Source organism: Chelon labrosus (assembly GCF_963514085.1).
Source record: "Chelon labrosus genome assembly, chromosome: 11".
Taxonomy (NCBI): Eukaryota; Metazoa; Chordata; class Actinopteri; order Mugiliformes; family Mugilidae; genus Chelon; species Chelon labrosus.
The window spans coordinates 9,567,153-9,594,427 of record NC_140344.1 but is presented as its reverse complement, the minus strand read 5'-3'; the positions used below and the strand labels follow the sequence as shown (position 1 = coordinate 9,594,427).

Sequence of the window (27,275 nt, the reverse complement as noted above, 5' to 3'; positions counted from 1 at the left end):
GTCAAGGTTGAAAAGACACAGCTTTGTGTTGCGTACTTGAAAATGTAGGGTGGAGTAAGCCATTTTAATCTAATAGACTTTTTGTTAAATTCAGGGAGTATCTATTCACAGTCCATTAGCTAACCGTTTTCGACGTGGGACCGTCGTACACGGTGTTCCGTGTTACTGTGTGTTAGCTTTGCAGCAGGACCGGAAGCAAGCTAATGTAGGTTACACGTATTGCTGTGTTATTAGTGTATTAGTCTTCTGAAGGAGGATGGGTGTGTTTGTTTGGCCGTTGACTTCAAATATTAACCGTCTTTCTCAGGAGTTACTGACTCCACCTTCAGGCATTTGCATAGTTTCCTTGTGTTGGGAGCGTTAAAGTTCCTGGTCCTAACTGGTCCCACATTCATTTAGCCTGGTTTTTCTGGTCCCTCTTTATCCCTATCCCAGAAAATCATTTTCCTGTGCGGCCTCACACAACAGCGACAGATACAGTACGCCCTTTGACCCCTTCTCTGTTTGGTCCAAGCAGGGTGACATCACCCCATGGGATAATAAATCAACCAAAGGCCAAGAGGTTAGATCCACCCCCTGTAACCTTTGACATTATGAGATTTCCCTCAACCATATGTCTTGTGGTTTGCTGTGGCCAGAGGCGAACGCAGCAGCCAACAACAGCACCACAAACTGGCCGTATTTGGATCCAGAGATCTGCTCGGTCTCACGTCCTGGGTCCAGCCAGTCACTGACACCCCGCCCAGGGTTGGGTATGGCAAGTCTGACTGCTGCTAATGCGTTGCAACGGCACAGAGGTCCAGGCACACTTTGAGGAGGGGGTACGAGTTGTGGAAGAGGGGGGAAAAAGAAAGGCTGGCTGGGGGCTGACTATATAGGTCATGTTATTGGGGACTTTTCCCCCAGACAGGGAGAGAATTCCTGGCCAGAAACTGGAAGGACTTCAGTGGTACGATGGGGTTTGGCCAGCCGAGGCAGAATGTCAGGCATGGTGGACAGCTGCACCACGCAGCTACTGTAAGAGAGAAAGGAGGGGGCTGTTACTGTGAAACAACACAGAAGTGATACAGTGTGTGAGCGCTGAACGTCAGTCTTGTGTAATGTTTAGCATTTGGAAAGTATTTTTAATCCGAAAGGGGAAGTGAGAATATACCACGAACACAAGGATTACTTGAAAAACCTGCCCAAGGAGTTCTGTGCATTACAGTTTCACTATTGCGTGCAAACACAAATTCTCCGAAATAACTCATGAAGAATGAGGTTGCAGGCACGATGACGAGATAAGGAGGACACAGATTTCTCCCCACCTCTCAACCACTATCAAATCCCAATCAACCTCTATCTAGTCTGTCAGTTACAGTTAAAAAAAAAACTGACAGAAGCAGGAAAGTCATTTGCTCTCTGCGTGTAAAGCTGATAAGTGCATAAATATTTAGTTTATACCTGCCTCCTCTCTGTTGAGCTTGCACAGCTGAAAATCCCCCAAACAGCAACGCCGTAATTTGCAGTGAGTGAAAATTGAAAACAGAGTGAAAAATTGAATTTTGGGCTGCCAGCGGACCACATCCACTAGCCGTCCAAAAAAGCAGAGGTAGGTTTCATATGGTGAAGAGTCTGCTTTTCTCATCAAGGCCTGCATTAAAGAACATGTTCACTCATTCTTACGGCAGGAATCTTTTCAACACCAGAGCTGAGGGCCGTGCGGCGCAGAGGCCCCACGAGCCTCCTGATGAGGGCAGCAGAAGCAGGACAGGGAAAAAAGAAAAGAAAAGAAAAGAAAGTCAGAAAGAAGTCTGGGTATAGTCATATGAAATGTGGGCCGCTTTATTGCTCGTGAAAAAGTGGAAAGTCGACGCGTTTCTGGTGCCGATCCAAGACAACGCTGAAGACAGTTTTCCATGCTGTGTAATAATGTGTCAACTAACAGCGTTCTCTTGACATTGGTTTAGACATTATAGTGGATGGGATGTAATTTGATGTATACTGTGGTCAGTGTTGTAAGATGTATTTTGATTGACTGGAATCGTTGCCACATACGCTGCTGCAAATGTTACACAAAATTGCATCATATGGAAAAATTCAGTGTCACATCAAATTCACATCACGCACTAACACGCCCATGCTGTCATCATTGTCTGTGAGGAAAGGCTCCTCTGCTAGTTTACACACACTTGCCAGTCCATTAGGTACACCGGTGAAAACCATTTCATCTAAATAAAACAGTGCTGCTCTAAATCTCAGCCTCGTGAAGGTTATGATACTCAGCATTTGGTTAAAATAACCGAGAGAACTGTTGATTCGACTGTGTTTTCATTTTGGAGGCTGTGGTTTGTAGGGCTATTGAATTTGAAAATATTGTGTAGCACTGACACATGTTTCAACAGTTCTGACACCCCAGCTTTAGTCAGCATGCTAGGCTGAATAACAGAAACACCTCAGTGTTTAATTCAATCCAGTTTAACAGTGCCACAAAGTACATCCTTCAGAATGATCATCCAGTTGAATCACCGCCTCTTTAAAGCTGTTTCAACATGAACTGAACGTTAAAGCAGTCATGAAGGTGGATTTAGATCAGATACGTTAGAATACACTTGTTTTCACTTGTGTACCTAATGAACTGGCAAGTGAGTTTTTGTTCACAATTTGAACTAAGGGCAGGAAATTTTGCAAGTGATAGTGTTTGGCATATGTGTGGTTGTGTACAACTTCTAGTAAATTACATAATTTGCTGTTTTTGGAGCATTTTATTCTAATATTAATAATAGCAATAATCACAACTACTATAATCATAAAGAATATGGTAATAATGGTAATATTCACAATACTAAATAATTTTGTAGAATAATCACAGTGGGAAAAGACACCATAATAGTGTAACACTGAGAGGTGGTATCAGTAGTAACAATACGGCTACAGCATATTATTACTATGTACTACTCCAAGGATAAGTGGTAATAAATGAATATATGTACACACACAAACATAAATAAGGAAATGACAGAATGAGAGGTCACCATGACTCACAGAGCAGTACAACAGTGTTAGGCCGGCCAGAACAGCAGTGGTATTTATTAAAATGAACATTTTCTATTTATTTAATGTTTACCATGACTTCCACTTATGTTTGGTGTTGATCCACTGCAAGATGGCCCTCTTCCTTTATGACGCCCACTCCTAGAGGATGATCCAGAAGATCCCTATGACCCAGCCACCATGGACGTCATAGAAATAACTGACTGTGTGCATATGTGTGTGTGGGTGTGTGTGTGTGTGTGTTAAAGTTTCTAAATTAATTTACGGTCATGTGTCAACACAAGTCAAATGTATGAAAATGACAGATCAATTTATTGTTCAGTCAACAGTTTTTTATTTTTTTTTATTACAGATAACTTCACTACTTTAATTAATTGAATTGTTAGTGTGCAAGAATGTTTTGCTTTTGTCAGTTTTGTATCACTTCAGTCATGATACATTTGACAGGCTAATTCATACTATAAATAATCATATACATGCAAATATAATTGACGACATGCTGGTTTAATTTTTTTATGTGTTTATTTGAAACGTATAAGTACAGAGAAACATGAACAACTGCAGAAGCCTCATCTGGTGTGCTGTACGTGTTTGTAATTTCCACCGCAAAGTCACTTGATAGGCATCAGTAGGTAGTCATTAAAACATCAGTATACCTACATGATTATGGTTATTTAATATTAATGAACAATAAAAATGGTAACACACTAATTGTTTATTTAAACAGGCAGCGTTAAGGCCAGTACCCAGTTCTTGTTGTGCACAGCAAATGTTTATGGTGTAGTGTGACCACAGACAAAAAGACGTAAATAATTTCACAGCAAATACAATTTACACAGAATACTGCACAGAATAGTATCCTCTATTCTTTATACAATAATATGCACAATATTATATAATGTGATAATAATGCATAAGAGCTTCATGGATATTCATAGAGAGGTAATGCAATGCTATTCTCTTCTGTTCCCTAAATAAAGGTACTTATTTATTACATTTACAGAAAGAAGGCATTCCTGCAAACTAAGTCCTGCCTATCTGCTCTGCACAGATGTTTCAGTTGGAAGCTCTGCCTCTACTTCTCAGCCAAATGCATCTAAACGCATCCCTGAGCATTCCTGACAGGATTACTGGGCCAGGTACCATCCACTGGTCAGGAGAGAGAGAGAGAGAGAGTCAGTGTGAGCGTGCAGCACGGCCTGCTTGTTCTGCACGTCTCATGCTGCGTGCTTGAGCAGATTTGGATTGATAAAAGATAAAGGCTCTTTGATAGGCTGCAGGTGTGCCGCTGTAATGAGCATTACCCCTACTCCCCTGCCTTTCTTTCCTTCAAAACCGTACCACAGATGCACATCTGTCATTCAGTGCTCTGCAGCGTCTCTAACCTCTTAACCTCTCCTCCCCTGCCTGTCACTCATCCCCTGACTCTCTCTCTCTTTCACACACACACATGCACTTCACACGTCACACCACCACAGCATTTGCGGAGCCAAAGTGATGTCAGTGCATCTGCTATTCAATGAAATAGTTTCCTTGTATTGATACACCCCTGCCTGGCTCACTAAATCCAATTGAGCTGTCCAAAAGAACATCCAAACCCCACCCACTCGGGGCATTCCAGGCAGGCTAAAACAAACGCTCAGAGAAATGGAAGAGGAAAAAAAGGATACAGTAATTCGGGTGCAATCGGGCCTTTTTGCAGCCTGTTTAGAAGCACGCTGTTGAAACATGAAAACAGAAGGCGAGAGACACAGAGAGAGGGATGTCGGGTGTTTGTTTGTGGGCACTTGCTTTCCCCTCATTCACAGCCTAAGGTGCCAGGGGAATAGCTTGATGACGTGGGTTGTGGCCTGGGCAGGAAACATGGGGAGGAACTTGTGGCTTTATATTAAGTGCTGGGGCGGTTAACAGGAAAAGATAACCTGTTTCTGTTGATATAGCAAGGAAGTGTGAATTCTTGGCACATGCAAGATGTCGCAGAGAGGAACAGGTCGACGATGCCTTCCCCGTCTTTGACCGGGTTACTGGAATTTCCTCGAGTCTGCTGTGGTTTTGTTTGGGTGGCTGTGATGGAGTGTTACAGGAATGCTTTCAGGGACATTCCTCCTGCGCCTGGATAGGTGTTTCTTATGCAAGCAGAGATGATGTTGCATCAGGGTGACCTGAGCGTGACCCTATCGGTGACCTCTTGGATGATCTGCTGTCATTTTGGGGCATGCTTTTCAGTTGAATAGGTTCAAGGAGGCATGCTTTACACTGTGAAACAATTGTTCTTCAGTAGCTGCTCTGATGAGCCACTTCAAAGAGTCAGCTCAGAATCACACATATTCTCTTGCATGCTAAATGCAGAACAATACAATATGATACAGACAAGGCCGCTCAAACTATATTTATATATGTAATTCTTCAACTGACATATGTCAGACTTGTACAAACAACTTAACCTTTTGTACCAGTGTGTAATTATAACCTCAGTGTGGGATGATTATATTTACTATTGCCTGAAGAAATAAAAAATGCCCTGTTGCCCCACATAATTACAGGTTGTTGACTCAACCCATTGGTGTAAATGTGCTGAGTGTATAACTGAAAATATTTCTGTTTTTAAAAAGTGATACCTATGGAACAGATGAGCAGTGCTCTCAGTCAGTCGCACACACACACTTGCACACACACGAGCAATATAATGTATTTTCGAAAACATTTCACTTTGTGCTTTGTTGCCGCGTTTTAAGTTCACATTTTAACTAAATCTTATGTGCACTATTTTCCAACTCAGTTTATTTTTATTTTCTCAAAAACCCATAGATTATTTTTAATTGTAAGCAATAATGACTGCAACAAAAAATACTACACTATACACACATTCAAAGACAAAGTTGCAAATACATTTTAATGATTCAAAGAAAAAATAAACATTTGCATAGAGTGTTAAATGCATCTTATTCAAAGTGTGTGACACTGGTGTACACTGAGTACCGACTGAAACGCTCCCTTTTTCTTCCTCCGCTGCACCCAATCAGTCAGTCAACCAAACAGACAATCAGTCAGCCATTTAGTCAGTTAGTCAGCAACCTAGTAAGTCAGTCAGATGACGAGTCAGTCAGTCAGTCAGTCAGTCAGACGGCTGTTTGGGCAGGGTGGAGGCTCGTAGACGGGCCCTTTGTCTGAACAGAGAAGCCCCAGACACAACAGTGGCCAGCCCCGGCCCCTCACAATGGCCCTCCACACAAAGACACACACACTGGGACAATGGGCCGTGCACAGAGTGGGGGTGGATGGCTGAGCTGAGGTTACCCACCTGCACACTTCAAGACTGGACCCCCAGCCCTCGCCTTACACTTACATATACACACACATACACACACAGCCCCCACCCACCCGGCTTTAAAACGTTGCTGCAGGTGTCTTCCTGTGTTGGTGGCAAGAGGAGGAAGCAGGGAAATTCTGCGCAGTGAAAGCTTTAATTTGGGTTTTACAGCTGAAGATGCGCCATGACAGGCACGTGTGACGAAGTTACCCCAGGTCAGATAGCATCTGTGGATTTGAATTAGTGCTCTGCTGCTGACATAATTTGTTCAAAATGACAAGAATGTTGTGTGTAAAAGAAAATTAAAATTACAACAATATTAGAAATTAGTTTTTAGCATTTAAGTGCTCAATAGAGTGTTTCCAATAATTCATTACATTTTTTTTTTCTGCTTCAAAGAAGTATCAGAAGCAAGACAGACAGGTTCTGCAACAGTCATGTGTTCCCTTAATACCTGAATCACTAATGTGTTGTTTCTGTTAAATCTCTAAAACACTGGGCGCGGTTATTCACACAAAGCTATAAATCCCAGCTGGTTTATGGTGGCTAGTAGCATTCCAACATGTGTGCTTGCTTTAATTATTAATATTTTTTATTATTGCATTTTATTACTTTATGCAATCTACTTTTTTAAATTTTTTATTATTTTTTCGCATGAGCTCACTAAACCAAACCTAAATCCTTCAATATTTAAATTTTAACACACAGGATAATATTAGGCATAAAATTATAATTATACACATTTATTTAAAATACATTTTATAAATACATTATAATGTGTACTTCAGAATTTGAAATTATATAATTTAATAAAAAGCACAAAAAAAAAAAAAAAAAAACACACACACACACACACACATGGTGTGTGGTTTTACCATTTTACACATTTTTTTTTTTTAAATTACAAAAAATAAATATATTTTTAAAAAAAATTCAGGAACAAATTTAAGAAGGATGCAGAATTAAAACACACCACACAAGATACATGAAGTGGACTTTCTCTCACACACTCCCACACACACACTTTCTCAGAACTATAGATGCTACTGATGCTCCTGAGGCCAGTAAAGTAGTAAAAATAATTTAAGTACTAGTATTTTAGCTTACAGTTGAGGATCGTTTTCTGAGCTCGGAGTACTTACATTTTTTTTTTTTCCATGAAAGCCATTCCCATGATAAATTATTGAATGCTACTGGCTGCAACAAGTGGTCTGCTTTCCCCTTTCTCATTTTGATTGGATGACAGGAGTGTCAATCATCAGCCTGGTGGATTCATACAGGGAGCGTCCCTGTGTTGTGCCAGGATGCCTCCATGCACCAAAGTAAATTCACACAGCTGCTGCAAACACTCAAAGAGTAATAAAAATTCCTGATGCTCTATTTTTAGAGATGTTTTCTTAGAGTGAATCAACAAATTGTGAGGATTTAACATATAAAATTAAACCGTGTGTGTGTGTGTGTGTGTTACTGTGAATTTCCACAAAGTGTAAAGAGTGACCACAAACCAGATGATTTAATTTTCTCTTTTAATTGATTGCGACAAATTTTTACCACACAACAAAATGCACATCAAATATTTTATCAGGCTCAGTTTGCAACCTTATTGATAAGAAAAAGAATAAAAAAAAAAAAACTACCAAAAATAAGCTTTTACAAAATAAAACAATTATAATAAAGTAAATGCCACTTTGGATAACCGTAATCAAAAAAACCCATTTTGTTTTATTCTACATAAAAAAAAAAGTTGACATAAATAAGTTAGTATAATTTCTCAGTGTTTTTACAAAACTATGTACATAGGTACATTGCAAAGATTTACACAAATACACAGGCATGGTGACTGCATTTCTGAGACGAGCTGTTTTTCCGTCTCCGCCCAGGCGCACCTGGGTCTCGCTGAATATAAAAATCGCACTTTAGGCAAATAAAGGGAAGCTTTTAGATGCTCACACTCGCATCCTCAGCAGGCTAACAACGTTGATGAAAAAAAAATAAAAAAATAAAAGTACAAACGTCTAAGATATCACAAAGTAATACAATGTGAAGTCAATTCAGGAGCACAGGCAGCGCTGGCAACCATATTGAAGCAACCATGTATTTGGTATTGTAGGACATTCAACCCTTTTTTTTTTCTTTTTTCAGAAAACTCTCTATGAAGAGCGTAAAGGCTCATGAAACAATAGGAATTACAGTCAAGGAGAACACAACCTGTGCAGTTTGTATGGTCTTTGTCCTTCAATATCTGAGTACCTCACAACTCCAGGGGGGAATAAAAAAAAAAAACTCAAACACACCATTACAACGTGACTGAAGTGTAAAGGAGAACTTGAAAGAGAAAGAAAAAATAAAATACAGATCATATTCCAGGATTCAACTGATGCCAACAAGCACCTCAACTACAAAATAAATATCAGCTGATTTAAAGAAAGTCTTTATGACATTTCGCCCTGTGTTTGACTTCCCGTGGAACTAGATCTTACAGGGGAACTTGCACTTGGTGACACTGCAATGACCAGAAAGAAGGGGGGGGAGGGGGGGGGGGGGGGATAATAATTAAATACAACAGGTGAGCTACATTTGTACCGTTCTTCACTGCTGAGTTAGGAAGATGACGGAGTGAAGACACACTGGTAAGAAACTGTAAGGAGCCATGATTTTGTTTTAAATGTAGCAATTAGGGACCGTGTCAACATCACACTACCAGGAAAAAAAAAACGGAGAAAAAAAAAAACGAACAGCATTTTGGAAACATGTATCAAACTACACTGCAATTCTTCAAGTCAAATCAAAATTCACACATTTTTTTTTCTTACATAGAAGGATTTGCTTTTAAATCATAATGTTTTTTATGTGCTACATATGGAGAGAAATATAATATATATATTTTATTTATTTACACACAGGTAGTAAAAAATAAAGGAGCAAAAAAGGAAATCAAACCTAATTGCACACTGCTACATTGACTGCTTTTAGAGGCAGTAACTTTAAATTGAGTGCCACAAACTTTAGTGTTTCTATTCAGTGCTTCAACAGCGTCCTCCCCCGTCTTCAGGAGAGTTGATATGTTTCTGGTGCTGCGTAGATCTTCCAAAAAAAAAAAAAAAGAGAAAAAAAAAAAAAGGCCAACACTGAGGTTTTCCCCTCATGTCAATAAGGGGAAATGCATCTCCAGCTCTGTGGGAGAAATGAGAGAAAAAAAAACACATAAGAGGTTGCAAGGTTACTAATGATCAGAGCTGTGCAACAAGTCCTGCATAAAACTGAGAGTGTATTTGTGCAGATTCACTCAAAATATGCGTCTTTGGATATAAAGGACAGAGGGGTGCATAAGCATAACTATACACACACACAATTTTTTTTAAAAAAAAATCCAGAGCGTGATCTTGTGTAGTTACTGACAAGCACAGATGCATAAATGATCTGTTTGCTCATTCCTGTGTGCAAAATTAACAACTAATGCACATTTTAGGAGGAATAAAACAAATACTTAAGAGGCCGTGTGCACAAGATAGTTTTTCAGAGTAGGCTAAAAATGCTTTTTCTTCCCCAGAAATGTGCCTTAAAAGCGGCGCATTGGGGAAAAAAAATAAAAATCTGCAAATTAAAAAGAAAACACTAAAAAGACAAGATGCAGTCTTGACAGTTGACCTCCTGCCTCTACAATGCAGACTGCATGCCTATTACTCGTCTTCACAGCCAGCAAGCACGTCTAATTTCAGACCTGCGCGGCTCTTCTGCACAAACACACTCTCTCTCTCTCTCTCTACCGGCAGGCAGGGACAGATGTGCGTGTTGTAACTTTAGCGTGCAGAGTGTGTGTGCGCGCGCATACACACACACTCTGCACACACACTCTGCACACACACACACTGAGAGTAGAGACCAGCCCCTTCCCGTCCCTGCTCTGCTCCGTGCTGAGGGCAGTGGCTGCTGACGTGTTACTACTACACTGTTGTTCAGCACTTGTTGTTTACAGTTCAGTCGCCGTGGCAGACAGCGGCTGTAGTAAAAGGTGGAAAATGCGCGGCCACGTTATTATTTCCCTGCTTCTTGCTCCTCTTGTATCGACCGCTTGAGCGTATCGATACGGATCCGATTGCTAAAAATACGAGTGAAAGCAGCGGTGGACTCCCTGTACTCTTGATACCCCTAATAAATGAATGGAGCAGGCTGACAGCACCTTTGAAGGGCACGCACGAAAAAAAATAAAAGAAATCTTGGTTGTCAAAGCGGAACACTCGCTTAAAAATATTTTACCTAAACTTTAATGCGGTTTAAGTTGAACACTACGTGAAGATAGAGAAATAATACGATGTAAATGATAATAAAAAAATGTTTTGTCAAATGTACGCATGCCTTCCGAGACAGGACACAGCTGTGAATGGCTGGTCTGTATTTTCTATCAGCTTACTGTGGTCGCGCCGTGCAGAAGTCCATTTAAAAAAAAAAAAGGCACATTTTAAAAAGACTCACCGTCTCCCGTCCTCACGTTTGCCTCTTCGGACTGGTCTTTCTGGGTGTGTGTTCTGCAGAGTGGCTCAGGCTCGGACAGCTAACCTCATCTGTGTGTGACCTCTTACTTTGGGCCGAGGGCTCTGCAAAAAGCACAGTTTGTCGTCAATGAAAGACACTGGAAGGAAAGCTGCGACCCATTTAAAATCAGTTATTCTGCGGTTCGGTCCTTTTCTTTTTTTTTTTAAATATAAAAAAATATTTTCGGTGCACTTCATCCTGAGGGGTGAAATGCCAGCACTGTAATGGGATATGCTGCATTAATCCTCACAAAAGCGTTCGGCTGAAATTAAAAGGTAATTTGGTTGCAAGGTAGTACCGTGACATGCAGGTCTTTTCCTCAGCCCGGTGCACTGCTCCGTGCACTCCATTTGCCCCTCAGACCTGTCGGTGTCTTCGCTCGGAGCCACCACAACACAGTTATGATTCCCATTTAGATCCACATTGTTATTCCCAGCGGAGCAGACGCCCTTCTCCCTCCGCGGCTGCCGGGTGTAGAAACTCGGGACGTCTTTGAAATCCACCAATTCCCATTTGAGCCTGCCGTTGGGCAGCGGCTTGTGATTGGCGAAGTCGAAGTCCCACTTGGCTGAGGCAGCCTGCTCCAACTCCCGCAATTGTCCCTTTAAATCCTTCGCTAACTCGTCGTGATTCACCGACCCGAAGAGGTTCCTGCAGGCTGACGGCTTGGTTTGATCCGACACCCGGGAGTCCGTGCGCTCCAGCGTCGGGCTCCCATTAGAAAGTCGAACATCTGACATTTTCCCACCCGGCAAGAAAGACACGATTTTTCAAACAGCCGGGAGCGTCCAGTTTTTCACGGGGAGAAAAACACACCGCTTGAAAAAACAACGGGTATCTCCTGGTCGCTGCGAAAAATCCTTAACAGGCGTAAAACGATTTATGCCATGCATACGTCGAGCTGGAGACGTCAACGGCCGCGCTGCTCTGGAGCCGAAGGTAGACTCCGGAGACCATCAAAACAAAGTGCACAGGAACTGAAGCAGCTCTGTCAATTTCGTCCCGTAGTAAGAGAAACTGCAGACAAACCCTCTGAGTACCCAATATGGCGATTGAGAGATGTTGGGATTGAGAAGGGGAGGTTGACTTCGGGGTGGGGGGTGGGGGGGGGGGGGCATGATTGACACCAGAGCTATTTAAACGCAAAGCAGGCCGCTCATTGGTCAGATCGCTTAGGCCCGCCCACTTTTCTTAAGGTGGACCAGCTAGTTTCAGAGGTATTACCACATCCAGCAGGTTTGGGTATCACAACGTTTTTCTTCAAACTTCACACTGCTAAAGTAAATCAGCAGATTCTGGATTTTATTTCACCCTTTGCTCCTTATTTAACTAAATTAATGTAAACACAAATAAATATATTTCTGATTGTATGCAGCAAATAAAATATGACTGGAAAACAAGTCCTTTGAGTAAAAATAAAATAAAGCCAAAGGAACAGAATGCTGTCATTTGTTTTTCAGCAGTCAGTCCTTATTAAAGTTAACTTCCACCAGCAATAAAAGCTACAGACAAAACCAAATGTTACCTGATGTACATCATGGTTTTTAAAACTTCTTCCTTATAGCAAAAAGTAAGACTAAACATCAGCATGGAGTTTGAGACACAACAATGCCTTGATTTAAGTTTTCACCATAAACATCTCCTGCATCTGCAACACAGGCTGTTATGTACACTAAACTATATATGGTTTTAAATATTTTTTACAAGTGCCAAATGGGAAAAGATAAACTCAAACAGCAGCTAAAACTATTCAGGATAAAAAAAATCAAATTTATTACGGAGGAATTTTTGGCAGTTAAAAATGAACAGCTTATAAACATTCCACCTTAAGAGATGACATTTCTCTAAATACTTAGTCTAAAGGTGTGGGCCCTTTGCTAAAGTATGTATAGCACCCCTAATATCAAAACTATCCAATGATTACCAAAAGAGTCAATAACAAATTCTGCCAATTTTGCAAACTGTGTGTCTTTATAACATGGTATTTCCTCCAATTATCTGGAGCCGAGAGGGGAAGGTCAAGGTCAGCACACACCAGACCTCATCGCCACAAGACCCCAGCACGAAAAGAGAGAACAGATGTACTCTGGCAAAAAGAGCCACACTCATCAGAAATATCTGCAAATATGGAAGAAAAAAAAAAAAAATATATATATATATATCTAAAAAGAAAACCCAAAGAATGACGAAGGTCAATGCTGAAAGTTAGAAATTGTTATTTACACCACTGTGAAAACTCTGCTCCTTTACAGAAAATCAAGTCCCAATCTTCAAAAACTATTGAAGAAATAGAAAAATAAAATAAACGCTATCAAAAAATAATCTACAAGTAAAATACGCTCGTTTTCAAATGCATGGAAAACCCATTTCTTTTTTCCTTGTGTTAGTTTACACTCTCCACCACCATGAGAGAAAAAAACAGCCCCATTAAGACAGATGTTTGCCTCATGTTCTCATCAAATTGAGAGAAACATGATTTGCTTAAAATAGAACTATAACCTGAGAGAAATGATGCAATTTAATTTTACAGTGAGCAATTATTTACTTAAGGGGTCACAGCAGGCTATGTGGTGCAGCTGTGGCGGCGTTAGACCGCCACCAAGACTGTGCCAATGATGCCCCCTAGTGGCCACCTCACAAATCCTCTAGCTGTACAAAGCAAGCAGGAAACCATCTTTATATCAAATGTCTTTTAATACCACAGCTTTAGATAAACATCACATCCGTACATGTACATATTAATTTAACAACCAGAGGAAACCACTACGGGTTTAGGCTACGCCAAATACCACGTAAAATATCAGTCCATCAAAGTGTCCTCACTGACCCTGCTGAGGTGGAGTCGCCTACCTTCCCAGTCAGTCCATTACACTGGTCCCTTGTTCGATCAGGCAGCCTCAAAGACTGAGCCACTTGATGATGTAAAAGTTTCTTTTGCCCACTTTGAGCAGACTGAGTCCATTAGACAGGATGTGAAGTTTGGGGACGAGCACCTGCTCCGGCTTGTCTGCCTGCTTGTGGTTGATCCACACAGCTCCGTCTGAAACCATCTGATACCTGCGCACAAACATTTACACCATCAGTCAGGACAGGGTTTCATCTAAATAATCAGACAAAAGCAGGAAAAAAATGACTTTGCACTGATGCAATATCAATACCAGAAACATTGCATTGTGATCCAGCGTACAACAATTGTACACTAAAGCCTACAATACAATCAAAGGACATTTCGGATATCAAACTGTAAACATCTAAAAGATCACAAGGGATCTGCCAGGTATAAATTACACTCACAATAACAAGAGGATAATTAAATTTAAAGTTAATTAAGTAACCAGGCATTCCTGCTGACTTCTTAACTGCTAGTTAATGTGTATTAGTGCCACACGAAATAATACACGACTAAAAGTATGAGCTGACAGATAGAAAATTAATCGTCAACTATTTGAGATCGAATCCAGTTAATTGAATTAAACTGGATTCCTTTATTGTCATTTCCGCGTGCAACTCTCTGTCACTGCACAATGTCATTATTGTCACCAGAAATGAAATTAAAGAAATGAAATTTCTTGTTTGATGATGGTGATGGTGTTTAATTACAGTGAATGTGAATGGAGCAAGGAAAAGTGGCTTTTAAAATTTCATCTCTAACATCTGTCTCCAGAAGCGTGTCGGCAATACTTTTATTTGCAACAAAGAATTCATCCACCCATTGCTACCTCTACTTGTTTTATCTTGTAGAGGCTTACCCTATACGCCACCCTCCATCATAGGGGTCGAAGGACAGGACCAACACCAACTGATAGACACACCTACAATCTACAGCACCTACATAAGATCTTTGGGGGATGCCGAAGCCCCTGAAAGAAACCCAGCCAGGCACAGAGAGGACATGCAGCTCCTCACAGAAAGGCAGGAGCTGACCAGAAAGTTCAATACCAGAACTTTCTTGTTGTGAGGTGACAGTGATAATCACTGCACCACTGTCACCCTCATGTATATAAACCATTTTTTTTGTTTGTCAAGGTGCTGCCACCCAAATGCAATGCAGCTATTGAAGAGCTAATAGAATTTAACCTGTGATTTATAAAGTCAGGAATTTAAAATCTCAACAGCAGGATCTGTCTCTAAAAGCATGCAACATTTTTCTTAGTAACTACTTGTATTTTAATAAATAATTAACAGAACTACATGAATGTCTAGATAAGTGGTTTGGTGATAATTAAAATGAGCATATTTTTGGGTTTGGATTTACCCTTTAATTTTTCTTCATTTTTAAATAATATATTTATACTGAATGCTGGTAGTTGCCATAGGATTTAGAAAAATCAGGGTTACCCTCTGGGTCCGTCAGGGATGGCATTGGCCTTGCGGCAGGCGTCTATCACTGTGGTCCCCGGCTCCAACATCAGCTCATGGAAGGGAGCCTCCTTGAAGAGTTCCTGAAGCTCTTCATCACTCATTTCTTCCAAGGCCTTTACACTGCTGTGATATAGCGCATTGGTACATCTGCAATGAGAAAGTCACATATGATCACACTGCTCTGACCAAACTACAATGCCTGTATAAATACATACATCAATCAGGCATAACATTAAAACCACTGACAGGACAAGTAAATAATCTTGTCACAATGAAATGTTCTGTTGGGAAACTTTTGGACCTGGTATTCATGTGGATGTTACTTAGACATGTGCCACCCACCTAGACCAGACCAGACACCCCCACCCCATAGCAATTACACTCTTTGATAGCAGCAGCCATCCCCAGCAGGATGCAGCCTGACACAGACACACACACAAAAACGGTTTAGGAACAACTAAAAAAAAATTAAGAACAACAAGGTGTTGACCTGGCCTCCAAATTCACTAGATCCCAAACTGATCAAGTATCTGTGGGATGCAATGGAACAAGCCTGATCCACAGAGCCCCCTCCCCTCAACCCATAGGACCCAAAAGTCCCCACTAACAACATCCTGTTGCCAGACACCACAGGACACCCTCAGAAGGCCCATGTCCATTCTCTGATGAGTCACAACTGTTTTGAAGGCACAAGGGAGACCTACACAATATTTGGCAAGTGGTCATAATGTTATGTCTGATCGGTGTATCTACATTAGAATTCATTGTCGATCTGCATTGCCCTGTTTTATTCTACAGCTGAATGTGTTCCTGCCAAATAAAACGTATACAAAACTAGACATGACGAGGTTAAATCACAGTGTACAGACTTGAATGAAATGCACACTCAGCTCATCCTCACCTCTTTGCACTCTCCAGACCCTCCTTTCCATGCACCAGCTTCGTCACTTCAGCAGCCAGCCGCTTATGTGCGAGCCGTTTACCTGGATCCTCTCTCTGCTGCTCCATCACTTTCTCCACCTCCGCCAGAGGCAGGAAGGTGAACAACTTCAGGTACCTGTGAAAAGTTCACACATTACACCTCAGCTTCCATCTACTGTGCATGAATTATTTTACTGGATTCTACCTCAACCAGACAGGACAGCTGATGGGTTTACAGTGGGATGCTTTAACATCTTGTACTTTTAGCGTAACAGCCAATAGCATTTATCAGCTTCCACCAGCACCTACCCTTCAATACTGGCGTCAGGCAGCCTGAGAAAGAACTGGTAGAGTTCAAAGGGTGATGTCTTGTCTCTGTTGAGCCACACTGCGTTGCCTGCCGTTTTCCCCAACTTGTCACCGACAGAGCTGGTCACTAACGGGATGGTCAGACCATACACCTCCTCACCGCTCACCCTGGACACACATAGAGATAACAATATTACAAGGCTGGTATGTGAACTTCTAAGAAGAGTCTTATCCACATGGATGAAGTGCTGCTCATAACAAGGGACAATAATTTTCCAATGGGAATATGTAGGTTTTATAATGAACAATAATCAAGTAATAAAATAACACTAACTAAACTATCTAATAAATGTTAGCAGCATCTAGTTTCAAACCCACAGTAAGCTATGAAATGTCAGTTAAAAGCATGACGTTCTTTTGCTTTGAGTCACAAATGTCAAGCTGCTGCTGTCTACTCTGGCAGCTGTTCACGAATGAATCAAAACGGAGAGCAAAACCACACAGCCCAGTGGTTCAATAGATAAGGACATGAAAAGGTAATGTATTTTTTTTAGTTACACTTCCTGGTTTTCTCTGTGTGTGTATATTAACAAGATCACTGGGTTCAGTGGGGTCTGGTTTAGAGTCAACGTGCAGCAAAAGGCTCTTTTTTTTCTTTGGATATGATCGACATTTAGTCGCGATATAAAAACAAGTCTTTCCTGTTTGTTCTTCAAACAGTAACTTTATGAGAACACTGTATAGCCATTATGTTTTGAATAATGGCTTATCCATTTGTTCCATCTACTATTAATATCTCACGATTTATGCATCACCTAGTATCATGTACTTGTATTTGTATTATGTTCATATTTCATATGTATGATTTATCTGGATGCAATTAGGATTGGATTAGCCTCTAACTAAATTAAATTTAATGAAGTCACTGGTCAGACATCACACTGCCCAGCTGGTTGATGCTTCAAAACAAATCATTCCAACAGTAAATTTGGTTTGGTAGATTGCCAAGTCAAAATGAAATGCTTAGTGAACTGTGAACTTAACTAACTTGAATTTATGCCAGTGTCTATGCGTTACATTGGCACACGTTACCTGGTCTATTGTAAGTACATCCTAGGTTTTCTATCTTTTTTTGCACATCCATGCACAATCTGATCAGATTCTTTGCTATTTAAACTTTTATATACTCTTTGCATATTTTATATTGTCTCTTATGTCTTACGTTTATTGCACCAGACATCAAGACAAATTCCTTGTATGTGTAAAGATTGTAGGATGGATGGATGGATGGATGGATGGATGGGGGACTAAGGAGTTGCCCCTATCAGACAAGACCCCATTTTGGGTGTATTGCCATTACAGAATCAAAAGTGAAAGGTGAATTTGCAGCTTTTCTAATCAAGTCTGGAATGAAGCTCTCTCTATTGATATATATACAGACGTCGTACTCTGTTGGCATGGACATTTACTTGTGGATGTACTCATGTCCAGACATCAAATTGCCCAGCTGGTCGGTGCCTCCGAGCTGGATCTTGCAGCCGTATATTTGGTTCAGGTGGTAGAAGTCATAAGCTTGGAACACCTGGTAGGTGAACTCTGTCAGGCTCATACCGTCTGCGCTCTTCAGCCTGGACTGGACGCTGTGGCGGCTGAGCATGGTGCCCATCCTGAAGTGCCTTCCGGCCTCCGACAGAAACCCCACCACGCCCCAGTTCTTATACCAGCTCATGTTGTTCAGTATGGTCACGGTGCCCAGCGTCCTGGAGCTCTCGTGAAAGTATAGCTCGTGGTTAGAGAAAATCCTCTGAATGCTCTCCCGGATGCCGCTGGTGTTCGCCTCCACGGCGTCCGCGGTCAGCCGCTCCCGCTCTCTCGTCTTCCCGCTCGGATCTCCGATCTGCGCCGTGGCGCCTCCGAGCACGGCGAGGACGTGGTGCCCGGCGCTTCGGAAGTGCAGCAGGCCGATGATGGCCAGCAGGTTGCCCACATGGAGGCTGTCGGCCGTGGGGTCAAAGCCGCAGTATACAGTCTGAGCGCCGGACTGGAGCAACTGTGGGAGCTGGTCCTGCGCTGCGTTTTCTGGGAACGAATCCTTCAGAATGCCGCGTTTATGTAGACAGAAGAGCAGTCCGCTGTGTGCGGGAGAAGAACAGTGAAATTTAGATTCAAGAGGGAGGTAAATACGCGTTCGCCCAAGGAGAATACAGGGTCCACGCCGCAATGCATAACGGCATATCCTCACCATGGACGCAGCCATGTTGGACAATGTGACAAGAACACGGAGGAGGAGGAGTTGAGGTGAAACAAGTGTAGTTTGACAAGAGTAGAGCGTCCTCTAGTGCAGTGGTTCTCTATAAAAGTAGGGGTTATATCTAAGCATGCTGGATATTTTGGTACGTTTCCGGACACAATTTATGAACATGCTGCATTACTCATTTGCATGCTCTCATCTGGTTTGAGCTTGAGAGATCCAGCTTTACAAAATATGCACATGTGCGCATTAACGTATGTACTTAAAATTAGATGTATTCTCCGTTGACACCACCATCTCTCTGAGCATTGTGTTTGTACTGGGCATAAATAATTCAGTCAGATTTATAAAAGAAAATAAACCTTGTTTTGAAATTATTATATCTAGCTTGTCTTACATCTGGCAGGGTATTGATGCAGGACCTGATCACTTCAGTTTCAGTTGATACTATAGTTGTATAGACACCTGTTCAGTGCATGAAATCCACATGGTGCCTAAGGACTCAAGGCTGTAGTCTAACAGGTCAAAGGTCTTAATGTGGGTCCTACTAAAGTACTTGATGTTGACGCTCTGTTTGGAAGGTGCTTATGACAAAATATTTTGTCTTTCTGTCTGTCCATCCATCCAACACCTTCCAACAGGAGTTTGAGGGTTCTTAGCTGTTCCTGGGTTTGCACTCTTCTGGACTGATGTACCTGCAATATTCAGAAAACACTCACCCAGTTTGGAGGTCACAGTCCCCAAAGCTAATGTCCATATGTGTCTTGGATGGCCTGGCCCCCATTATTTGATGTGGACGTCGCTAATTAGAAAAACATCTTAGCCACTATGGCTATAGTCATATTCCTCTTGTTTATGTAAGTAATCATTACTTCAAATTTCATCACATACAGAACTAAGAGTGAACTATAAACCCACAGACACTGTCTGCGCTGTATAAGCATATTTCTTATTCAGCATGTGCAAGTTTGACTATCTGAGTAGATAAAATTACAGTATGGAATAAAGTTTGCCAAAATAGGCCTTTTAATAAATGTTTCTAGAAAGGTTTTGTCAGTGCACATAGACATATCTCATCTATAGAAATATAGTTTTGGTGTACGAAGAAAAGCGTGTGTCATAACTAATAAGTCATAATGTCCCATGGCATTAAAACAAAGTAAAATGAGTAGATTCTGAAATCATTTTATTTTTTAAATCCATTCAATGTCAATTTGTTTCATTGTTTAAATGACTAAATATACATTCATCAAACATTTACAGTAATGTTATCAAGCCACGGTACACATTAACGACACATCCAAGAGACAGTCTCTGGCGACTCTCCACATTACATTATTAGCCACGAAAACAAACTCCATGAAATTCGGGAGGGAAGAAAATCAAATCTCTAATTTCTATCTAATTTTTATAACTGCTGCCCCTCGGTAACATTTCTTCTGTCACTTCTGGAAGATAAAAATAAAGGTAATATTATTCCGTATATTTGATGGGGTTGGTGTGCCGTATGGCAGAGCACTATAAACTCACTCCAGACTGAGTAAGAGAGACAGAGAAGGAAAAACAGTACCTTTCTATATCCTGAGCTAGTTCAACAAAGGAAGACTAAGATTCCCTGATACAAGTTCAAAAGTCCCTTGTCAATTCAACAAATAACAGAAATTTCTATGGGCAAGCTGACATCACACATTTACATAACTTCTTTGCTCTAAAGTTTCATCCAGTTTCTGATTAGCTTTTTAGAGTCTGTCTTTTTGGGAAAGCAAATCCTTCATTGTTACTGCTTTAAATAGGAACTGAAGCTCCAATAGCACTTTGGAGCTTCAGCACTCTGTGAGATATTTCTTGTCTGCGGGACCCTATTGCGTCACAAACAGCTAAATCTAGCTGAAGACACCAGTTTACAGTGTGTGCATAAGTCAAGTCATATTTTTAAATCTCAGGTGTTTTATGGCATTTACACACTAAGGCACACATCGTGGTCAATCCCCAGGCAGATCTGGGACGTCCAAGTCCCAGGAATCGGAGAGGTGAAAAACTGAGCTGCTTCGAATGAATTCTGCATGTGGGTCTGACATTCTGTGACAAGCTATAAGTAAGAAAGTAGAGGCAGCTTGAAGGTCAGTAATCTACTCATGGCATAAGAAATGTTTGGTGAGTTAGTACAATATAGCAGCAAGTGAGGAGATAGAAGTTTAACAAAATCGTGACAAAAATCAGGATTACAAAACAATATATACTGCATTTTCACTGCTGCATCATCTTCACTGTAATAGCATGTGATGTAATGGCAAATTGTGAGTGCATTGATGTGTCAAAGGATATAGGTTGATTTGTTTAATGAAGAGGCAACTGTGGAGCATTTTCCATTGTAATAATAATAATAATAATAATAATGAAATTCTGTGCATATATTACCCCATTTGTTTTCAAATGTGCAACCTGAGAAAACGGTATAAAAAGAGGAGAGCATCTGTGTGTGATCAGTGCTATGCTGTAGCTTCACCTTTCCTGTCAGAAATATACTTTTCATTGTATTCAGAGTTAATGGAGGTTAGGTTTGAATCAGCAATCTAAAAAAGTGGTGTGAGCCCTGCACAGCCCATGTATGCATGCAGTTTAAATCACAACAGCTTAATTTAACAGATGAATGAAGTACAGTTCAAATTAACTGAACATAGATTGCAGCCTCGATGGCTTGCTATCCAAAAATAGCCATTGACCAAAGGAATGTCCCCAGCTGGGTTCTGATCTGTGGATATTCGGATCACCATTTGCCCTGTTAACACCTTAAGTCTATTTACACTGCACTCTTCATTGTGCTGTTTCAAATAAACAATGATCAGATTTAGTCATACATATACTGTATATTCTCTAGTACAAAAATATATGATCCAATTAAAACGCAAGCATGTGGCATTTAAGCAAAACGACCATACAGTACGGAGCTACACTTACTGTAAAATCTCGAACGTATGAAAGTATTTACCAAACTGAGGAATACAAAAATCATCATTATTAGTACCTTGTATAACTCAGGAGCTAAAAGTCGGGACAAGCAGTCAGTGTAATCAGTTCATCTATGTACAGCACACTCTGGTCCATTTCTCTGGACTGAATCTCAATGATCTTATGATGGGACATTTTGGTTGGATAAGCAAATGGGGAAACGCATTCTCTCACAGATTCACATATATATTATCAATATCTTACTGCAGGAGGTCTGAGGACAATATTCATTTTGTACAAATGGCAGTATGACAACAGAATGAGTGGCCCTTTCCCATGCACAGTTATCATTATATGGCATAAATATCTAAAGGATACCACGTGGAATTATATCTGACCATCATCGGTCACTGCACAGACTAAAGAAAAAGTTCAGACTTTGATATTTTCAAGGTGGTTGAAAACAACTAGAGAAAAACTTTTGTTGAGAAGCATTTGTTTAATCTATTAGGCCATACTAATATGGTATGCGAAAATGTGCAGATAAGACCACTGATTTGTAATGAACTGCATGTGTTAAGAGGAGTTAACACAGCCACCGAAATGCAATAGTAGATGGAGACATGACTAATTGACAGAAAGACATTTACTGAGTGCACTCATTTCTAGATTAATGTCTTTGTGTGTTAAAGGGCCAGTGTGTAGGATTTACAGGAACATATTATATTAGCAGAAATGCAATATATAATCTATAATTCTGTTGTCTGTTAGCTTATAATGTAGTGCTGGACGGACAAACCACATTTTTTATATTGCAACCATTATGGGTTCTTCCACAAGAGAAGGGAGAAAGGGGTGTTCAGTTTGTTGTAATGTGCAACCTCACCACTAGATGCCACTTAATCCTACAGACTGGTCCTTTAATGTTGTGATGTTGGTGTTAGCCCTTAAATACCAGGACACAAAACATGATGGAGGGGCCAACACTTGTGCATGAGCTTTGTGAAAAGGGAATTTAACTCAGGTCCTATATAAAAGCCATAGTAACAGTACACAGGCATGCCTTTGCTTGACACATGGTGCCTGTAATAATTCGTTTCGATCTAGTTAAAGTCACTATACTCTCTAAAGTCGCTATTACCTGTTCAGTATGTGGACATGTGTTGTATTGTTAGGAAGAGAAAAGAAAATGTAGGATGATGACCATGACCGATATCATTACAAAATATGGCTTAGAGGACATACAGTACAAATTATTGATTATGTGACACCACAGATGTGTGTGGTCATCGAAAGGTGAATACACATACTGAAGGGCTGGTGCATGGATGATCGCTACCACCTTTCATTGATAGCCAATTTAGCAGAAGCTGCCTTGTCATAAAACTGTATCTGAAAGCACAGTTGTTGCTGCCACTGAAGTAATTTAGGCGTTGTTAACTTTAAAGGTACAGTATATGGCTCTTTGCTCTTTGACGTCAGTATAAAAAAATCTCTTTTCAAACATACTGCTGGAGTGGCAATTATCAAGTTCACTTTCTTTCCTCATTTTAGGGCTCATGGGGGTCCAGATAACCAAGGACCACAAATTAGCATTTGGAGTTTGGTCAAAGATTGCATACACTCGTGTCCAGATAGGGGCTCAATCAGCTATACATCACATCTTAGCATACAGTACATGATTTTTCTGCCACGGAAGGTCCACACAATGGAGTGGAGAGCACTGTGTCAAACCACAGGAACCATCAGCCTCTTTGCCTCAACAGGTCCTCTTGAGCTGACCAGAGTCCAAAGCTAACTCCCGCTGCATTAGGGGTGGAGGGTTAAGTGGTTCAATCCTAGCTTATGGAGGACTCGTCTTCTTCTCATGTTCCTGATGGAAAGGAGAGGGTTTGTAGCGTTCCTCTCCCGGTAATTGCTCCAAAATCCTCAGTACATGTCTCTGTAGATCTCCTGGAGGAGTGGGTGCAGTGAGGTGTCCTCTGTCTTTTTGATCTCCTGCACCAACTGTGCATGCTCAGTGACCAGCTGCCGGAGGTCAGCCAGTTTCTGCAGCAGCTTGGGGAAGAGGAAAGTGTCATCAGGGTGATTGGCCAGCAGATGGAGCTGTAGGACCTGCACAATGCTCTCCTGCATTGCCTCAATGTGTGTCACGTTCACCAGGCCAGGTCGGTCTAGTCACACAGCAGAAAAGATAAACAGAGAGTGGATTGAGATACCATAATCATTATCTCATGCTGAAGTCAAAAGCTATTAATGAATCTTTACAAATTCGTTTCTTTCTGCAATATGAGCACATTGGTCATAAAGAGCAACATTATTTCATCCACATCCTCACCTCCACAGCAGATAATTGCAGCCACAAACAGAGCCAGGTCACTGTCGTCCAGCTCCAGTGCATTAAACTTCATAGCAAACTGGAACTTTGGCTCCATCATTTCACTGAACGGCCGCCGCAGGCTCTTGAGGAATTCCCTGGTGATGAAGCCAGAGCCGTACGCGACGAGAAGCCCGTCCTTGTTCATGCTGGAGGCGAGCATGGCAAAAAGGGCTTCGTACACCCCGTATTTCAAAAGAGTCACCTGATCGTTCAGGTCCAGACTCGAGAACCCAGGGACGGATTTTGCAAACTCCGTGAGCTCTGTGACGGTTTCCACTGAAGTGCACTGGCAGCAGTGGAAAATCCGGACTTCCGCCTCCCTGTCCTTCAGCGTCCCCGCGGAGCCGACCATCTTGGCCACCAGCGTCTGCTCTGCCAGCTGGAGGGTCTCCATGTCATGGATGACAAAAGGCTGTGGATAGTGTGGAAAGAAACATTTGTATGAGCTAAAAGTGTGATGTCGGGTTAAAAAAAAAATGTGTTTTCCAGTTGAAATGCAACACAGGAAGTGCAGTGTGTACCATAATTTTGGCCTACAAAAATAAACCCGACCTGATTTGACTACATAAATATGGAAAAAGCTGACTCAGCAAATGTCTCTACATGAATCACTGACTGACTGGGGTGTTTATACATAATCTTAACTCAGAGGAAAGGCTAAGCCCAGAGCCTTTATTGACATTTCAGTATTTCCACTATGACACAATTACCCTCTGCTGTTAAATAATTATGGATAGCTCTCATCAAACTCTCAACAGGTTGGCCAAAAATGTCAAAAATGAAAAGGGATTTCTTTAAAACCGAGGCCAAATTGACAAATACAAAGTTTTAATAAAAAAGATTTACATACAGACATCTAATTATGGCAATGGCTGTAACTAACAGGTGTTTTAAGCTGTGTCACTGTTCCCACAGTGGACAAGTTACAACATCTGATGAGTAGCTACACCTGCTCCTGTACATCATGTCAGACCTCTGACTCATGAATGCTTGTCTAATTGTAGGCTAGAGTAAAAAGGGAAGGTATGAGGGACATGACGCTGAGCTGTTTAATTTTGTACCTCTAGGTCAACACAACACTTTATCCTCTCGTTTATATGCCTTTATTGGATAGTGCCAGCAGAGATGAACAGACAGTGTAAGCAGACAAAGGGAAGTATGAGCGAGGCTGAAAAATGCTCCAAGAACTGCAGCTCCTCAGATGTCCACTTGAGGAAATAAACACTCGAGTACTGCTCAGTGTACCTGAGAGAAACCAGTTAAGTCAGACAATAAAACCGGCGTGGACGCAAACGTGAGCATACTGTAACACCATTCTCTTTCTGCAAACGCTCCCAGATGTTGACACTGATGAGTCAAAGTTTTCTCATGAAGTATTAAATAATGCTGCACCTAAACGGCCGACACAGGCTTAGTGGAGGGCAGGACCTTGTGTGGCATACGAACATGTCAGAATTTGTAAATTAAGACCAAAAGCAGCCGTTACACCACAGGAAAAGCCAGGATAACCCCACAAATGTTCACAAGTGTTCATAAACTTGGAGAGAGCCGTCGATTATTCACATGGTCAAAGGTGGCTTCACACCAGGCTGTATTGTAGTTTTTTTCAAATTACATAGGGGGCTAAGTTGCTTACTCACCTAGTAACTGCAGCGTCTTTCAAAACTGATCTGACAGTATTGAATGGCCTTATCTGTGTTGGCCCTACAGTATGTGGCCAGATAAGCTCTTTACATAACAACCTCTATGGCAGTTAAAACTACCACTTATATATCAAGCAAGGGATGAGGCAGAGGTGCCCTCTGACTCCTCCTTGGAAATACTTGTACTAACTTGTGCTATATTCAAGGCTCGGACCTTCATGGGTGCAGTTTAAGGTGCAGAGACTTAACCTTTAACAATGATGCATCGTACTTAGTGGATGTATTACATATAGTGACTTCTGATAAGACACCTGGCTGTAAGATTACCTGAAGTGAGGGAATAAGTCCTCCTGTCCAACCCCCAGGCATTTAAGAATGATTTGTCAGGGATTTATTCCAGGAAACTGAATTAAACTGAATTAAGTCACTAGGGTTAGTCATGAAGCTGGCTGCTTGAGTATGGCTCAAAACTGCAATCATGATTATACCTGAGGGTATTTCTTCAGCATTTTTATGATATCTTACCAAAGCATCTGTCACCCTGGCTAGTAATGCCCGTTTCCTGTTTCCTGCTCTGTCACAAACATTAAGTATTGACGGGTTTATTTACACCTCTTGCCCCATTTGGCAGCAGCGATTCTCAAAGATTCTGATTAAGCCAGTGTGGACTTAACAAAACCTCACTGTCACTTAGTCTTTATGCAGCCATCCCTTTAAGTGTTGCTTATGTACTCCACCTAATGGCACATAAAGGGATGAAAAGTCCTGAAAGTGCCACTGCGTGTCTGCCATTTAAGTGAATAAATAATAACTAACGGCAATCACTTCTAGAGGGAAGTCTCCCTTCCACCAATACGCTACTGAGTGTACCAGAGAAAATCTCAGCCAAACCAGTTAAGTGAGAGGATAAAGCTGAAGTGTACGCAAATGTGAGTCAACTGCAACACAGCTCTCTTTCTGCAACGCTCCCAGATGTCACCACTGATGAGTCACTGATTGTCTGGCTCAGGCATTAAATGAATCCAAATACAATGACAACAAAACATCCACTTTTACACTAGAGTGGTTAAGTGACAAGTTGCAGTAAGAATTTAAATAAACTGGTAGAATAATCAGGTTGTCATTTGTGCACAGAGTTACATCCTACAATATGATATAGAAAATACACCGATCAGGCATAACATTATGACCACCTGCTTAATATTGTGTAGGTCTCCTTTGTTTCTCCAAAACAGTTGTGACTCATCAGAGAATGGACATGGGCCTTCTGAGGGTGTCCTGTGGTGTCTGGGAACAGATTGTTGTTAGTGGGGGCCTTTGGGTCCTACGGGTTGAGGGGAGGGGCCTCTGTGGATCATCCCACAGATACTTGATCAGTTTGGGATCTAGTGAATTTGGAGGCCAGGTCAACACGCTGTGCTGTTTTTCATGTTTTTTGAGTTGTTCCTAAACCATTTTTGTGTGTGTGACTTTGATGAGAAGTTCAGAGTTGTGTAAAAGTGCTGTGCATACCATGAATGAACTCTGAAAGCAAGGGTGGATCAAACATTTCCAACTGAGCACTTTCCAACTATCGGAAGCTTT

General features: G+C 41.3%; 3 protein-coding genes across 3 annotated transcripts in view; all 3 read right to left on the bottom strand.

Moving 5' to 3' along the window:
- Positions 1 to 7,603: 7,603 nt before the first annotated feature.
- On the bottom strand, positions 7,604 to 11,904 carry cdkn1bb (cyclin dependent kinase inhibitor 1Bb). Its single transcript, XM_084555093.1, has 3 exons — positions 11,175 to 11,904; positions 10,817 to 10,938; positions 7,604 to 9,517 (listed from the first exon to the last, which is right to left on the bottom strand). The coding sequence occupies exons 1-2, from the start codon at positions 11,614 to 11,616 to the stop codon at positions 10,829 to 10,831; spliced, it is 552 nt and encodes a 183-aa protein (XP_084411219.1). The 5' UTR covers positions 11,617 to 11,904; the 3' UTR covers positions 7,604 to 9,517; positions 10,817 to 10,828.
- Positions 11,905 to 12,728: 824 nt separating this feature from the next.
- Positions 12,729 to 19,581, bottom strand: yars2 (tyrosyl-tRNA synthetase 2, mitochondrial). Its single transcript, XM_084555084.1, has 5 exons — positions 17,938 to 19,581; positions 16,469 to 16,636; positions 16,140 to 16,295; positions 15,215 to 15,385; positions 12,729 to 13,933 (listed from the first exon to the last, which is right to left on the bottom strand). Exons 1-5 carry the CDS (start codon positions 18,723 to 18,725, stop codon positions 13,774 to 13,776), a joined length of 1,443 nt encoding a protein of 480 aa, XP_084411210.1. The 5' UTR covers positions 18,726 to 19,581; the 3' UTR covers positions 12,729 to 13,773.
- Positions 19,582 to 19,827: 246 nt separating this feature from the next.
- The window catches only part of pparab (peroxisome proliferator-activated receptor alpha b), a 28,637-nt gene continuing 21,189 nt past the window's right edge, over positions 19,828 to 27,275 (bottom strand). Inside the window, exons 6-7 of the mRNA XM_084555085.1 lie at positions 24,007 to 24,460; positions 19,828 to 23,842 (exon numbers count right to left, since the gene is read on the bottom strand). Coding sequence (XP_084411211.1) covers positions 23,598 to 23,842; positions 24,007 to 24,460 — 699 coding nt within the window. The 3' untranslated portion in view covers positions 19,828 to 23,597. The remainder of the gene's footprint in view (positions 23,843 to 24,006; positions 24,461 to 27,275) is intronic.